This window comes from Ovis aries, chromosome 1, assembly GCF_016772045.2.
Source record: "Ovis aries strain OAR_USU_Benz2616 breed Rambouillet chromosome 1, ARS-UI_Ramb_v3.0, whole genome shotgun sequence".
NCBI classification, from domain to species: domain Eukaryota; kingdom Metazoa; phylum Chordata; class Mammalia; order Artiodactyla; family Bovidae; genus Ovis; species Ovis aries.
The window spans coordinates 37,665,210-37,681,010 of NC_056054.1; the positions used below are offsets into that span (position 1 = coordinate 37,665,210).

Here is a 15,801-nt window from a genome sequence, read left to right on the forward strand (position 1 = left end):
GTTATAACGGCTGAGGTCACATGGTGACCTGTATTCACCTGTATTCACATTCCAGACTCAAGATGAAAAGAAACTTATTCAAAATCTCAGAAAGGGCAGACAAGATCTTTTCGATAATGATTCAGTGGCTTCAGACTAAGAAAACCAGTTTGCCTTCTCTGGTAAATAAGCTGTATTTAATATAGTAGCTGGACTCAAATGAGATAATTTTTAAAAATGTGACCAATGTTGCCACCCAACATGAGATGCAGAAACAGACTATGAATTGGCAACATGGGACATGGACCCCTTACTGCTCTCTGTAGAATCACAACAGAAGATAAGACTCACACTGCAAGTTCTCAAAGGCTGAGAACAAAGAAATGCAAAGAAATTTTGAGGCAAAAGATCGAGAGGCAGCATTTTAATACATAAACAGTCAGGTTAGGCCAGAGTGTTATTCTCCAAGTGTGGTGTGGCCCAGCAGTATCAGCGTCCCCTGAGAACTGGTTAGAAATGTAAACTCTCCAGCCCCCTTCCCTCCCGGACTGACTGAGCTCTAGTAAGATCTCCAGGTAATTCGTATGCACATCAAAGTTTGAGAAGAACTGGGCTAGCACATTATTAATGTAGGGTTCTGCTCTTAAAATGCGCTTTAAGGTCAACACAAACCCATTTAAAGCATTTTAGATCATTCTTTACTCCATTCTCTCTGAGCAACACTGTCACACATCAATATCCTGCTCTGGGACTTTGAGCCTCTCTTATGAATCACAAGTTGTACTGACGTTTGCTGTGCCATTTGTGTAGACAGTCTTCATGGATTACAAATTGGACTCTAAGACTTCCATCGGCTGTTCCTTGCCCAGCAACCCCAGGAGTTAGTTAGGTTGTATGATAACTTCCATTTTGAGAGATGATGAGAACGGGACCATGACTCACCCAAGGGGCATCAAGCAAATTTGTATCTGAATCAGATGAGAACTCAAGCTTTTGAGTTGCCAATGTGAGGCTCACCCAACTATGATGTCTTTCCTTTTTATACAAGAGGGGTTTTTTGCATGAGAGATTTTTAAAAAAGAACAAATCCATAGATAAAGCCATGCACATGGTGGCCCCTGGGATTGCAGAAGTCTAAGAAGGAGCTTTTCAGAAGAGATACATGTCTGTGCAGAACAGGCCCTACTGGGCCCAGCTTCCACATTCCTGCTGCAGCCCATACTGGCAGGTTCTACATCCCAGGAGCCTTGGAAACCTCAAAACCTCATAAGGGCTCACAGTCCGCTCATGAAGGTGGAGTGGAAATGATCCAGGATGACCGTGAGGGTCCTGGTACTGCTGCTTCCTTGGTGGCTCAGTGGGGAAAGAATCTGCCTGCAAGCAGGAGACCTGGGTTCAATCTCTGGGTAGGGAAGATCCCCTAGAGAAAGAAAAGGCTACCCACTCCAGTATTCTTGCCTAGGAAATCCCATGGACTGAGGACAGAAGAGACTGGTGGGCTACAGCCCATGGGGTCACAAGAGTCGGACAAGACTTAGCAACTAAACCACCAAGGATACTACTGTGAAAAAAAAAGAGGTGGCTTCTAGATGATAAGAATCTACCCTGAGAAGGATGCTCACTCTTAATTTGTTTCTTTCACAGATTTAGAAGAGCTTATGTAATTGGGCTCTGCCTAAATACACGTGATGTGCTTCACTAGTTTGGATAACTTTCTGCTTAATTTCAATTTCCCTGGAGCAAAGTGGAGCCACCCGACGACTTGGAAATGGTCAAGACTGTGTATCTGGCTCTGACACCAATGTGCTTCTTCCTACCTCATTTGAATTTAAGATTTCTCTGTCAACCCCAACTAAACAAAGGCCCCAGTGGGATTTGTTCAGTTTCACCTGCCTGCACGGTGATTCTCCTAAGGTCCTCCAGAGAATGATTGCCAGGGCAGCTGCTTAACTCCCACCCCTTCCCCAGCCCTCCTCCCTAGACATGCATGCCCAATGGGACATCTTCCTATATAATTGATTAAAAAACAAAAACGGTACATTTTAAAATTCCATGTAAAAAGTATTGCTTTGCTACTGTGCTCCCACCTGCTTGCTCACTACACGGTTTGGCAAAGGGTAGCATCATGAGGAATTCGGGGCTGAAGATGTGTAGGAATATTTTTAGCCGAACTCAATGTACCCTGCACCTTGCACCCCTCTACAGCCCAGAGTTTTGGGGCGTGGCCTAAGGCAAAAACTACAAAGCATCCTAATGAGCAAAATTATACAACAGGAATGTATGTGCATATTTGACATTGTTTCTTCTTTTCAGGGACAGCCCTCTGGCTATGACCCATGCCCTCTCCAAGGGCGCCGGAGGAGTCCAGACAAGGCTTCTTCTGTTCACAGCTGCCAGCTCTTCCACAGCCCCTATGGCCCCAGGGGCCTGCCCTGCTTCGAGTGGGCCCGAAGCAGCCCTGCAATTTCCACATGGGTGGGCGATTTCAGAGCGATGGACAAAGCCGTTCGGCCAGCCTACAGGAGAGAAAGAAAAGCAAAAACAAATTTTTATCCCATCTGCTTCCCACCGCAGAAAGGAGGGTGAGTTGGGAGCCAGGGATATATACAGGGCATAGAAGTCTGTTTCAAGCATTCTCAGAGGAGAGGAGGAGACTCCAGTGACATGAGGGTCAGAGAAATGGGCTCCCTTCTGTGGAAACAGCATTCACTCCTGGGAAATCTGTGCCAATGAAAATAAAGAAGTATCACTTGGTTTTTAACACTTTTAAAATCGGAAAACAACTCTTCCATTATTTCATTACACAGACCTAAATGAGAGTTAGCATTTTGGTGAATTTCCCTCCAATCTCTTCTGCTATGCAAATGTGTTGTTGGTTTCTATGTAGAGGAATGATCATATGTATCAATTTTGAATGTTGCTTTTATTTTTAACTCACCATGATATGCTATGAGATTTTCCCGGCTCTTACACAGTCATCAGAACATATCATTTTTCTTATCCACTCTATAATATCCCATTATTTACTGAACTATTTTCCTTCTACTGGAGATTTAGGTTGTTTCCAAGTCTTCACCATCATAAACTTAGTGCAGAAAGAATGCTCCCATTCCAAATTATTTCCTAAGGATCAACTCTTTGAAGTGGGTTTGCAACTAGGAAGGGCACATTCATTTTTACCTCTTGATATTTGACACCACGCTACTTTTCTCACTTCAGTTGCGGTGCAGGGAGCTGCATCCTGCTATCTAAAGAAGCTGCAGGCAGAGCAACTCTCAGCAGGCAGCACCATCTCTGCACAGAGATGAGGGGAAGGGCTGCCATGGTGCAGTAGATGCTGAGCTCCATGAGGTCTCCAGCCTGTACCCAGAATTATGAAACCAAAACAGCTCCAAGACCCACTTTTTTGGCAACTCATTTGGAGGCAAAATCCAACCTAAGGTTATCCCTGGTCCTTGCTTAGCCCATTTAAATGTGTGAATATTTTTACATCTTGCGGCATAAACATTAATAGATTGACACGTGGGGGCCACCCATGATTCACTAGAGTGCTCTCTACTGCAGATGGGAGAAACTACTTCCTAAAATGTGGAAATTCCACAGAAGCAGGTGGGACGTGTTCACACTCAGCTAAAACCCCTTCAGTCTCTTCTCTGAGCTTCAGGACGGAGTCCAGCTGCCACCAGGGCCCCCCACAGGCGTAAATAACTATAATGCATGGCCAGAGGCCAAACAAGCAGCAGAGAAGCAGAGTGAGCTCCAGAGAGGGTGACCACCCTGCGTGTATGGGGGAAGGGCGGGGGACAGGCAGAGGAAGTGGTATTTCAGCAGACAGGCTTCCCCAAACAGACAAAGATGAAGTTTTCCTTGAAAAGGCCTCGTGACTCCTTGCGCCCTGCTTTTATCAGTCTTTGTAACTTGATATTTGTGGGGTAATTTGACAAATCTCAGTCCCCACGACGTCAGACACTGGATCTGGCCTGTTCTGCTGGCCCAGCCCCTGGCCCCATGCCTGCGGTCTCTTAGGTCCTAATATGCACTGTTGAAAGAGGGAATGCCAGTGACTTTACAACAGAGTATTCAAGTTGATCAAGTTGGTCTGGCTCTTCCATATCCTAACGAATATGTTCCTAGACTGGACAAGTCTGGAAGAAAGCAAAGATTTTCCTCAGAGGCATCTTGTGAAAGCCCCACAGAGGCACCTGGGGTTTATTTAGGCCTGTCCGCTGCTATACTTCATCAGCCCGGAGGCTCCACATAAACAGAAACACAGTGTGATTAACCGGGCAAGAGTCACAGGGCCAGTCCCAGGGGACACGTGCAACTTTGACAGGGCCCACCTGGAGATGACAGCCTACATCTATGGGCTCTTCAACTACAGACACAGAAAGTGGGGGGCCCCACTCAGTTCAGAAAGTGTGGCCAGAGAGACCACCTGAGGAGGGCGTGTCCCTGAGATGCCTCTGCCCGAGCACTGGGAACAAGTCCATGGCACGCAGCTCTGGTGGGAGTCAGGAACGGCTGGTCCCTATTCAGCAGCGCTGCAGGCCCAGAGAAATGGCGGGGGCTTGGACAGCCAGCACAACTGTGTTTGTGTGTGTGTCTCTGGCGGGGGTTTATCTTTCAATATGACAAGAACTCAACAAGAAGCCACTGCACATCAGGCAAAGATGGGCAAGGCATAATCTCTGCCTTTTAGAAGCTCTCAATTTGATAAGTGTTTTGGAGGCACAGACCAGACAAGCCCTTCCAAGGGTGAGCCTTGGGGTGGGGGGAAGGCCTCCATCCTTACCACCACCTACCCATCCTTATTACTCTGGCTGCCCCAAGAGGCTGGGTGGTCAGTTTCTCCAATTACCTTCCAAACTTGGGGAAGACACCTTGCTGGCTGTTCTGGGGTTCCTGCATTCACAGCAACCTTTAAATGTTGGCAGGATGAGAGAACCCAATTTCAAGACATGATTCCTCTCTCAGTTTTCTCATGGAGCACCTAAGTCTCCATAGGAAACTGAACATTGAAACGAGATGGTGATCATGATAAGGGCTGGATGCCACCCCTCCATGCACAGCAGGAGGTACAGGGCTTGGTGCTTGCTGGGTCCCCAGTCAGCTGTCTCTACTCCCACTGACATTTCTCACCCAAGTCAATTTGGGAAATTTCTGCTGGGAAACCTCAGCAGGTAGTAGGTGACTGACCTCTATGAGCTGGGATCTAGAACCTTCTATGGGCCTGCTGTTTGACTGCCTGGGCAACCCTGTGCTTGCTGGGCAACACCTAACCCTCTCCACCCTCCCCTAGGACAGGCTTCTGTCACCATCTCCAGTTTAGCTGCCCCGTTCCTACTTCCCCAGCTTCCAGCCCTCCCCCAAACTGCAGCCAGCCTGGTCCTCAACCCTGGTCTGGCTCTTCCTAATCCAGCACTTGACTTGGATGGTTTTTCATCCAAGAAGTTCAGTACTTCAGTATTCACCTATACCAGAGTTTCTCAGCCTTGGCACTACTGAAATGTTGGGCCAGATAATTTGTAATTCTTCACTGCTGCCGTACATCCCTGGACTCTACCCACTAGATGCCAGGACTGACCCCTGCACATACTTATGACAGAGAAAAATGTCTTCAGACACTGTGGGATCTCCCCTCGAGGGAAAAATCACTCCCAAATGAGGACCATGTCTCCCTTTGAGGACCAGTCTTCTCTGATTGGCCCCTCCTAACTCCAGACCTTCATCCTCCCTATTCCCTCCAGACACTGCCCGCAAATGCCCTGGTCCCTACTCATTCATGCGGTGGCTGCTTTGTATTTGCTATCACGGTTCACCTATTCACAACAATAACAGTTGCCATTAACTAAATATTCCTTAGATATCTAATAGGGACTTTACAAATGTTACCATATTAAGGTCTGGTCTATTACCATCCTCATTTACAGACAAGCATACTGAGGCGCAGAGTGGTTAGGTGACCTGCCCAAAGGCACAGTTACACAGCCCAGTTTCAGACTCATGGGTGTTTAAAAGTCCATGCTTCTAACCACCACTCAATTTGTTGGAAGAACCATGGAGTCCTCCTGCCATGGCTCTTCCTCCACCTCCTGAAAGCAGCCACTGAGCTCTCTAGTCTGCGGCAGACTTTGCAAGATACCCTCAGTCTCACTGCTCTATGATGCCCGCTAACCAGGGACTTGCAAAGATTCTGTCCCCCGTCCTGCAGGCCTGCCCTCTCAGGCCTCATCCACTGTCGTAGTTACCCATAAAAGGGCCCTGGGCCTGTTCCAGATTAAGGGGCTACCTCCTTCAGCCCCAGGCCAACCCTGCAGGGAGCTCATTGACACACAGAGCCTTTGTCTGACTGTGTCCCATCTGGAAAAGGAGGCTGTTATTTCCAGAGCCCGCCACTGTTCCCACAGGCATTTCAAGAGGGTCTGTGCTCTCCACTGATCACAGAAATCTCTTTGGACAGAGCTGGGATTCAGGGGATCTGAAGACAAGGGGCAGGCCTGCCTGCTGCCTGAGTGTGGTGGGAGGGACCTGGCAGCTTGAATCACTGATGGAACAATGGTGGGGAGTTCAGAGGTAGCCTAGTAAAACAGGTGTCCCTGGGTGGGGAGGGGGCTCTCTTTCCCTCCTCCCCAGGCCTTTGTCCCTTTTGAACTGTGGATGCTAAGAAAATACAGAGAAGTCTGTTTAAAGCATTAAATTATAATGCCAGCATTAAGGACACTGGAGTTAGACCTGGGCTTGAATTCTCACTCCAAGAATAAGAAGCTTGTGACCTACGACTGCTACATAAGCACTCAAGGCCTCTGCATCCTTGTCAGTACAAAACAGGGATGGCAGGCTCTACCTCACTGGATCTTTTTGATATTGATTGATTGATTGATTCATTTATTTAGTCATTTGGCACACAGGATCTTCAGTTGTGGCATGAAAACTCTTAGCAGCAGCATGTGAGATCTGATTCTTTAACCAGGGATCAAACCCAGGCCCCCTGCTTTGGGAGCATGGTGTCAGCTACTGGCTCACCAGGGAAGTCCCCTTACTGGATTATTGAGAGGATTCGTGAGGTAATGCACAGAAAGAGTTAGTTTCTATGAGTGTTCTTAGGAGTCGGATGCAGCCGGTTCTACTAGCTAGGTGTGTGACCTTGAATGTTACTTCACCACTCGATGCCTCCGTTTCCTCATGAGCAAATCGGTGGCATCAAATGGTGACTCCGTTGTTATGGGATTTAAACAAGATGGTGTGAGGTAACTGCTTGGCATAGTACCTGGCACCAAGCCATCACGTGATGCAGGTTAACTCTTCCCTACTGTTATCTCGTTATAAATCACCATCCTCATCGTTGCCATCACCATCACCTTACAAGAAGACTGTGTCTGGCAATGCAGCTTCAGGCAGGGTGTCTCCATGAAACGGGCCCCTCCGTAAGGTGGGCCACTGTCCAGGAAGGGACACGATTTGCACATGGTTCCTTCCTCCTGCCCTTTGGGAGCCCCATGGACAGCAGAGCTTCCTTGCTCAAGCTGTGCCTCAAAGGACATATACTGTTATTGCCGTGATCAGATGTGCTTCAGGGCTGAGAGCAGGCCTGGACATAACCCGCCAGAATGGTGTAAAAGGCTAGGGTTTGGGTTTCCCAGCTCCAAGTCTCTCGGCATTTACATGGGTCATCTCGTTTAAAGCCAAGAACAGCCATATGAGGTTAATTCTGTTGCTACTGCCATATGCTTCCTTGAATTCTGCTGGCTGGCAAGGTACTTTTCAGGAAGGAAAGTGAAACACCCACTTGTTAATTGCCTATAAGTCTCACCTTGTCAGTCAGGCTGGTGTCGCAGGCTGGATGTGCCAGGAGCAGCCGCACCATGTCCGTGTTGCCATGGCAACAGGCCAGCATGAGGGCGGATGATCCATCATGGTCCTGCAGGTTGACATCTGCCTGGCAGCTCAGCAGCGCCTGGACCATGTCCCCCCTGTCGTGGCTGACACCCAGCATCAGTGCCGTCTGGCCCCCCTGCACATAGAGAGCAGGGGTGTGGTTAGATTGTGGCTGGTGGGAAGGACCCCCTCTATAGCCTGCATGTAAGCAGGAAAGACTTCTCTGGAAAGTGACAGTTTATCTGAATCTCCATGGTATGGGACGTATCTTCCTTAGCCTGGCAAACTTCTACTCCTCTTCCAAGACACTAGTCAAATGTACATCCTCGCTAAAGCCCTCGACTTAAACCCCAAGAACAGGTTTCATAACACAACTTGCCATTTGGTACTGCAACATGTCAACCTCTCTCTTTCTCATGGGCTGTGACATCTTTGATGGCAAGGACTAAGTCTTTTTCATCTCTCTCTCCAGCACCTAGTTCCAAGCACATGCTGATAAATGTTGAATGATGGAATAAACAAAGGGCTTAAAAGTCAGGAGCATGGTTTTTGACTGCCTGCCCCAGCCTAACTTCCTCTAGGAAGCCTGGGATTGCTCTGAACGCCTCTGATATTTTCAGCTGAATGAAACCCAGAACGTTCTTTTCTCACCAAGCTCTCTGCATGGTACTATGGTCATCGCCAACCCACAGCCATTGACCACAATCTTTCACTTGCTTGTAATAATCAGTGCACACGGCAATGGATCAGAGTCAGAAAGTGAGACAAAGCTCTGGTTCTGCTGTTTCCTAGTGTGTGACCCTGGCCACGTCACTTGGTGTCCCAGAATCTTGGTCAGTCTTGGTCAGAGTATTTCTGAAAGTCAAATTAAATAAAGGCTATAAATATAAAAATGTGTGGTAGCTATTTTTTCTGATAACAAATTGATCATCATTTCCCCTGAATTTTCCTGTATATACACAGTACTCTTATACAACTTGATTATATATTTTGCATTCATGATTCTCTCCTGGGTTCCAGCGGGTCTCTCTGACTGAATGTCAGGCTTTGTAAGGTTGTAAGAATGAGGTAAGTGCTCTGTTTTCTCTCCCTTCAGGTCCCCTGTGGCTCTGAGCGCAGTGTCTTACACGTAAAACATGTTGGCTGACGTGTTCGCTGATTAAGGCTCCAAAATGCAGTCACTGATAGATTATGTTTCCCTGCCAAGAAGGCTGGGGCTTAGAGAAAAGGGGGTTGCAATCAGAAAAAGGCTGGCCCTGTCACGTACTGCTTATGTGAGTCTGGATAAGTTAACCTCTTGGTGATTTTTGCTGATCTGGTAAAACAGGAATGCTTAAGGATATTACCTATCCCCTGGAGCTGTTGTGGGACCCGCATGAGGCCCAAATGTCCTGTGTGTGAAAGTGTTAGTCACTCAGTTGTGTGCCACTCTTTGTGATCCCATGGACTGTAGCCCGCCAGGCTCCTCTGACCGTGGGATTTCCCGGGCAAAAATACTGAAGTGGGTAGCCATTTCCTTCTCCGGGGACCATCCCAACCCAGGGATCAAACCCGGGTCTTCTGCATTGCAGACATATTCTCTACCATCTGAGCCACTAGGGAAGCCCAAATTTTGTATACATTTTAGCTATTGTTGTCTTTATGAGTGTTAGAGATAATGTCTGGCCACCATGGGCATGCATCGTTAGGTGTCCTGGTTCCCCATTTCTCTGGAACTCAGATCTTTCCAGAGAAGACTCTTTGCTCTTTGGTTTGCTTATACCTAGTCTTGAGGTAATGCTTGTTGACTGTACTAACCAGACCACAGTCTTCCCTCCAGGCCCCTCTCTCCGAGTGGTTTGAAAGCCAGATGTCATAGACAGATGTCTTCCTGTCTGCCCCCTGCCTGACTTGGGACCCTTTCCTTCCTCACCCCCCTCCTGGCCTGGTTCCATACAATTTAATTCAACAAACATTTACAGAGCACAGTTACCAGCGCGGTGTAGTGCTGACCCTGGAGATACAGAGAGAAACAGGTAGCTTAGCCCAGGGGACTCCTGGCCTCCCAGCTCACTCCTATCTACCCTGATGCCTGCAGCTCCCTTAATACCTAAAACCCCCAGGGGGCGCTGAAGAGCACAACTACACTGTAATCCCTTTCTTCCCTTGGCAGTGTGGGATGGGTCCCTTACTCTCCTAGAGCATCGGTTTCTCCTCTACAAGAAGGGCATATATTTTGATCATTAGTGAGCATTCTGCCTTCAAGAGGGCCAACTGAGAAAAAAAGATTTACTATGTTTATGGAAAACATTATTTGAAGTGAAAACAGCTTTATTGAGTCCTACGGTGTAAGCTATAGGTGAGTGAAAACACTTTAAAAACCAGAAAGTAAGCTATAAATGTCTGATTCTTGCCACCAGTCGGATTGCTATTATGTGAAGTGGGCAAAATGACTTCGCCATCAGGTTTAGCTGCAACCACTTTGGGCTGGGGTGGATAGCAGAGTTAAATGGATTGTTGGGAGACAGTTTTCTACAGTGTCTTGGTTTGCTGCAATCCTGTGAGTGAGGCACTATCTGGCCTTTCGTTTCACTATCTTTTTAAGGAAGAATGTACAGTGAACAGCACTGGAAGACAGAGGTAGTGTCTCCTTCAGAACAGAGGGTAGTCATGCTTACTACCCAGTATGGAAGAGTCAGGTTCCCTGAGCTCAGGGTTTCTCTCTAGTGACACAGCCCCTGCTGTGCACAGGGATCTGCTCCTCCTCACAGTGCCCTGTAGCTATTGGGACTCCGGGAACGGGTATAAATAGCGATGCTCTGACTACTGTTACCACTGGGAGTACCACACTGTCCTTTGGCATAAGAGTCCTGTGTCTTCTGCCAGCATCCATGACACTGTGGCAGCTAACTTGTTAGCTTTAAGGGAGAGTACAGTCTCAGACCCTTCATAGTTCTTGAGAGTAGGGCTACACCTATGCTCACTCTAGGGGGAAAAGGAGAGTAGAATGCACTCCACTTACTCTCCTCTTGGTCAAAGATGGGCAAGTGGCCTTTTGAAGAGTTCCCACTGTTCCATACGGAGCTCCATCTGACTCAAAGCCCTACTGGCTAAGGGTTACACCTTTGTTCCATATTCTCAAGTAGAAAGGCCCTGCAGCTGAACAGAGACAACCCAACCCTCTGAACTGCTCTGTGATCCATAATCCCTCTATGTATCACCTCCAGGAGCTTTCTAGATCACAAGTAGCAAATGCCTTGTCCAGATGCTATCTGTGGGAACTTTCAGTTCAAGGAGTCTGGCCCAGAAGGAATTTGCCGAGTTTCAGCCCAGAACATAGATTACAAGTTCACAACCTCTGTCCCAGCCTGTCTGGGCCTCAGGAGGCTCCAAGGAAACCAAAAGTCCAATCGTCGGATAGATGCCAGTTGGAGGGTCCAGACTTCTCGGGCTAAAAACTGGATCTGCGTGGAATTCCTCACCCCACTGGCAGAATAAAACTAGGAGGAGCCGCATTCATTAAAGAGGAGATCATGCTCACTCCTCCTACCTGAGTAGCTTGGATGTTCACATTCCCTTCTCTTAAGAGCTTCCAGACAACAGCCATGTCTTCATCGGTCTCGGCAGAAGCCAGGGGAGTGATCATCACAGCAGTGTAGCCAGCTTTGTTCTGATGGTCCACATTGCAGACACCTGCAAGAGAAACACTGAAGCTGGAAGAGCTCTTAAAATGCCAGAGGCCAGGCTTTAGCCTGTTCAGTAGGAGGCTTCCTGCTGGTTAAAGGGCCACAGAATAGAGCAATTCTTTCCCAGTGGTGGAATCTGTATTCTACATTTTTAGCAGCCTTTAACAGTGGCTACTTTTCTTTACAAGTTTTCTGAGGATACCTAGCAAAAAAGGTGCAGAGGAGAGCCAGAGATGGCCAAGGCCTATGACCTTGACTTTATTTCCTAAAGTGGGACACTATTATTCATATTTTACAGATGAGAACACTGAAGGTGTCCTTCAGTGGAGTGAAGAAGGTGAGTGCAACCCTATCAATGCCCCAGTGAAGGAGCATCAAGAGCAGGACTCACTCATTGGGTGTCAGGTCTACCTGACGCTAGAGCCCATCACTCATACAGCCTCATGTCGCCCTCAGGTAGGCACTTCAGGTCTTGCTCTGTGTCTATGTATAACTCATAAACTACTGGCTGTGGTGGTAGGTCCTTTCAAAGGCCTAGTGATATCTTGTGAAATGGACCAGAGGACATGAAAAAATGCCCCAGGATAAACACAGAAATCTTCTGGGAATAACCAACTCATTTGAGAAGCACAATAGAAAAACAATTCACAGATGTTTATATTAAAGCAATTAAGAATATACGTTTCACAAAAGAATGGGAAACTGGCATATTATTAAGATGAAGTAGTACATGAGAACTCAAGGGAAATTTTTGCTTCCTAACCCTGGGGATATGCATTCACATCCGTCCCCACCAAAGGAGGTGGAGATCATCAGCCTGCTGCCTGAAGGCTCCCACCTTCTAAGGGCACTTGTTGTTGCTTAGTGGTGTCCAACTCTTTTGTGACCCCATGGGCTGTAGCCCACCAGGCTCCTGTCCATGGAACTTTCCGCCAAAGAATACTGGAGTGGGTTGCCATTTCCAGGAGATCTTACTGACCCAGGTGTCGAACCCATGTCTCCTTCAGACTCATTACCACTGAGCCAGCAGGGAAGCCCTTTAAGGGGTGTACAACTTGGAGAAGGAAATGGCAATCCACTCCAGTATTCTTGCCTGGAGAATCCCATTGACAGAGGAGCCTGGTGGGCTACAGTCCACGGGGTCACAAAGAGTCGGACACGACTAAGTGACTAACACACACACACACAGCGTGAAAAAGTAAATCTTTCCTGTACTATTGCTCAGGAGAAAAACTATGTGTCTCTTTAGGCCAGTAATAAAACTACCTCAGTAGGGCAAGTCTGAGACTTTCTTAGTATTTCTTCTGTAAAAGGGAGATAATAAAAGAACCTGTAAGGTTACTGTGAAATTTAATGAGTTAATATATTAAGAGCACTTAGAATGGCAGCTAGCACATAATAAACACTCAATGAGCATTAACTGTTACTGCTATTATTGTCCAGAATGGTATTCTTATCATCACATCCTTGCTACTTGCTCTTGGAGACTCAGATATTCATTAAAACAAATATGGTTTATGACAAAATGTCAGATTTACTCATGAGTTCTGTGCAAGGGGAAAAAATAATATTTGGCTAACAGTCCCTCCACCCCAAACAATTCTTCAGAAATGTGTCATAATGGACCAGAATGCCAGTGGACACAGTTGTGCTCACGAATCAGCAGTTTCCTCACTGAAGCTTCTCTGACCACTATCACGACCAACTGAACTATGAAAGGCAAATATCAGCTCCATTCAATGCCTTATAACCCTGTTCTGATAAAGATGGGACTATCTATCTGCACCGCCTGGTTATTGACTTTAAAATTTTTACTCCGTGACTATTTTATGTTTGCTTTTAAGATGTATAAATGAGCCTCAGGTTACGACTCTCTATGCTCTCTTCAGAAACGTGACCTATAATTCAGTAGAATGACTAATTCTTCCCCGAGGCTCTGAAAAAAGGACTGAGGACCCCCCCACTTTCAAAGCAATGCTTCTGAGCATCTCCAGTGAGCAAACCAGCCTTCCCTAGAGGTGAGGGGCAGACTCTTGACTGAACATTCTCCGAGTCAGCCAGCTTCTCCTCTGCAGAGGTGTCGCGGTAAAATAGAGCACGGTTCACAAGGGACTAGGCTGGTGGAGGTGCAGCCATGACTCTCTTCTCAAAAACGATGAGTCACTTCGGTGCAGCCTTTTACAGTTTGTAATGTGCTTTCCAGATTCTGCACAAATGGCTGGGAAGGGAGCCCAGTTGGGAGTGGGACTGATCTGCCCTCCTCAACACCCCTTCTACAGTGAGGGAAAGGAATGGGACTCTCAGAACGTCTCCCCAACCAACCCACCCCATTCTTTATGCTTGTGGCTGTTTAGCTATTTGAGCATGTTAAAGGGAAAAGCTTCCAAACCACTTTATGGTTGATGAGTATTGACTGGATCTCAGAAAACGCCAGCAGAAATTTATAACAACCAAATCAAAGGTGATCTGTTCTTGGCGATCCCATGGACTGTAACTCACCAGGCTTCTCTGTCCATGGGATTTCCTAGACAAGAATATTGGAGTGGGTTGCCATTCCCCTCTCCAAGTGATCTTCCCGACCCAGGGATTAAATGTGTGTCTCTTGAGTCTCCTGCACTGGCAGGAGGATTCTTTTCCACTAACACCATCCAGGAAGCCTTTTAAGCAGTAGTGTTGCTGTTATACATGTTCCATAATGAAAAGCCCTAAGACTAAACACAATAAATGGAACCCAGAGGCATAGGTGGGTGCCTTTCTCAACTGAGCTACCATTTTGATGCTATCCATGAATCCATGAAGAATGTTAGAAATGTAACTTTATCTTCCTCTGATGATGTGGGATGCAGAAAGAACTTTAGGTTATCATTACATACATCACTTTTCCATACAGGTAAAGAGCCTCAAGGCTACTAAAGAGAATTTTGAAGAATTGGAAACTTACTGGAATTTAATCTAACTCCCAGGGGTCATCCATCCACTCTTTCTTATGACAAATATTTTCACTCAACACCCACCATGAGCCAGGAAGTGGACCAAGTGCTGGTGATACCGAAAGGAATAAGACAGGCAGAGCCTCTCCTGGGTTAGCTCAGTTCTATTAGAACTCAGATAGAAGTGACAAGCAAGATCACCTAAAGAAAGAAACAGGATGTTCCACTAGACAGAGATGGGGCAGCCACTTTAGATGGATCACTTTCTGAGGTGACATCAGAGCTGTGACTTGAACAACGAGAAGGGACCGATCATGAAAAGAGTTTCAGGTGAAAGGATCCAGGTGGAAAGAAAATGCAGAAGTCCCAAGGTGGGAATGAGTGTGGTGACTCTGAGGCCGTGTGGCTGGAATGGAAGGAGGGAGGGTACATGGTGGCTGCAGAGAAAGGAAAGGCAGACAGGCCTGGACCATCTGGGATACCTGAAGGCCAGGCTGAGGAGGCCGCCTTCTGATCCAAGAGCAAGGGGAAGCCATGAGAGGGATGTAAGCCGCTGGAGGGGTGACGGGAATGAGATGCACGTTGCAGGAAAGTGGCTGGATCTGGAATTTGGACTTCCTGATGCCTGTTTAAACTTCCCCTGTGGCCTCTAAATTAGGATTACACATCTAGCATGTGCTCTGACTCCTGGACTCCACAGTATGGACTTCAAACCCCAGCAGTGTGCTTAGTCATTGCACGATCTGGAGCAAATCTGTTGACTTTTCTGAGCATCACTTTCATTGTCTATAAAAAAGGGATAATCATTCTACTAACAGGATAGTTATGAAGACTAAATGAGATCTCAGGTGCCAGATGCTTAGTAGAGGGAGGGCCTAATCCATGGAGACCATCTGGGGTTTTATATCTCTTGTAGGTAGCATCCTAAATATCCTTCATACAGCTTTCCTATCAGCTTTCCTAAACTCACAGATGACATTTGACTGGGACCCACACACCTTCAGTCAGTCCCATCAACCTGCACTCATACCACCAGTCCTAGACTGCTTGATGTTGTCACACACTCTATTGAAATTCCGCTACAAGCCTTGTGGTATCATATCAGCAGACACAAAGGTCTTTATTCGACTCTTAACTGCCTTTTCCAGCTCCTAAGAGGGTCAAGGCCATTTGCAATGATTCTCCACCAGAGGGAAGAGTCTCCCCTTTCTCCAGATCCTGAACAATGAAGAACCTAATGCTCACTTCCCTTTTCTCCTCCTCAACATCTCTCTGGACCTTCACCCACCTCCTTTCCTTTTGCTTCCATCTCAGAAAAAATAAATATCCCAGCAGCTTGCCTAGGCTGACCT

At 47.0% G+C, this 15,801-nt stretch overlaps 1 protein-coding gene across 5 annotated transcripts in view; it reads right to left on the reverse strand.

The window, feature by feature from the left end:
* Positions 1-388: 388 nt before the first annotated feature.
* The window catches only part of KANK4 (KN motif and ankyrin repeat domains 4), a 73,592-nt gene continuing 58,179 nt past the window's right edge, over positions 389-15,801 (reverse strand). For 4 of the 5 annotated variants that reach the window (XM_042248957.1, XM_004002033.5, XM_042248959.2 and 1 more), the window contains 3 exons: positions 11,384-11,526; positions 7,790-7,990; positions 389-2,495 (listed from right to left, as the gene is read on the reverse strand). In XM_042248957.1, coding sequence (XP_042104891.1) covers positions 2,391-2,495; positions 7,790-7,990; positions 11,384-11,526 — 449 coding nt within the window. In that variant the 3' untranslated portion in view covers positions 389-2,390. The remainder of the gene's footprint in view (positions 2,496-7,789; positions 7,991-11,383; positions 11,527-15,801) is intronic. The other variant, XM_060410287.1, reaches the window with a different exon arrangement.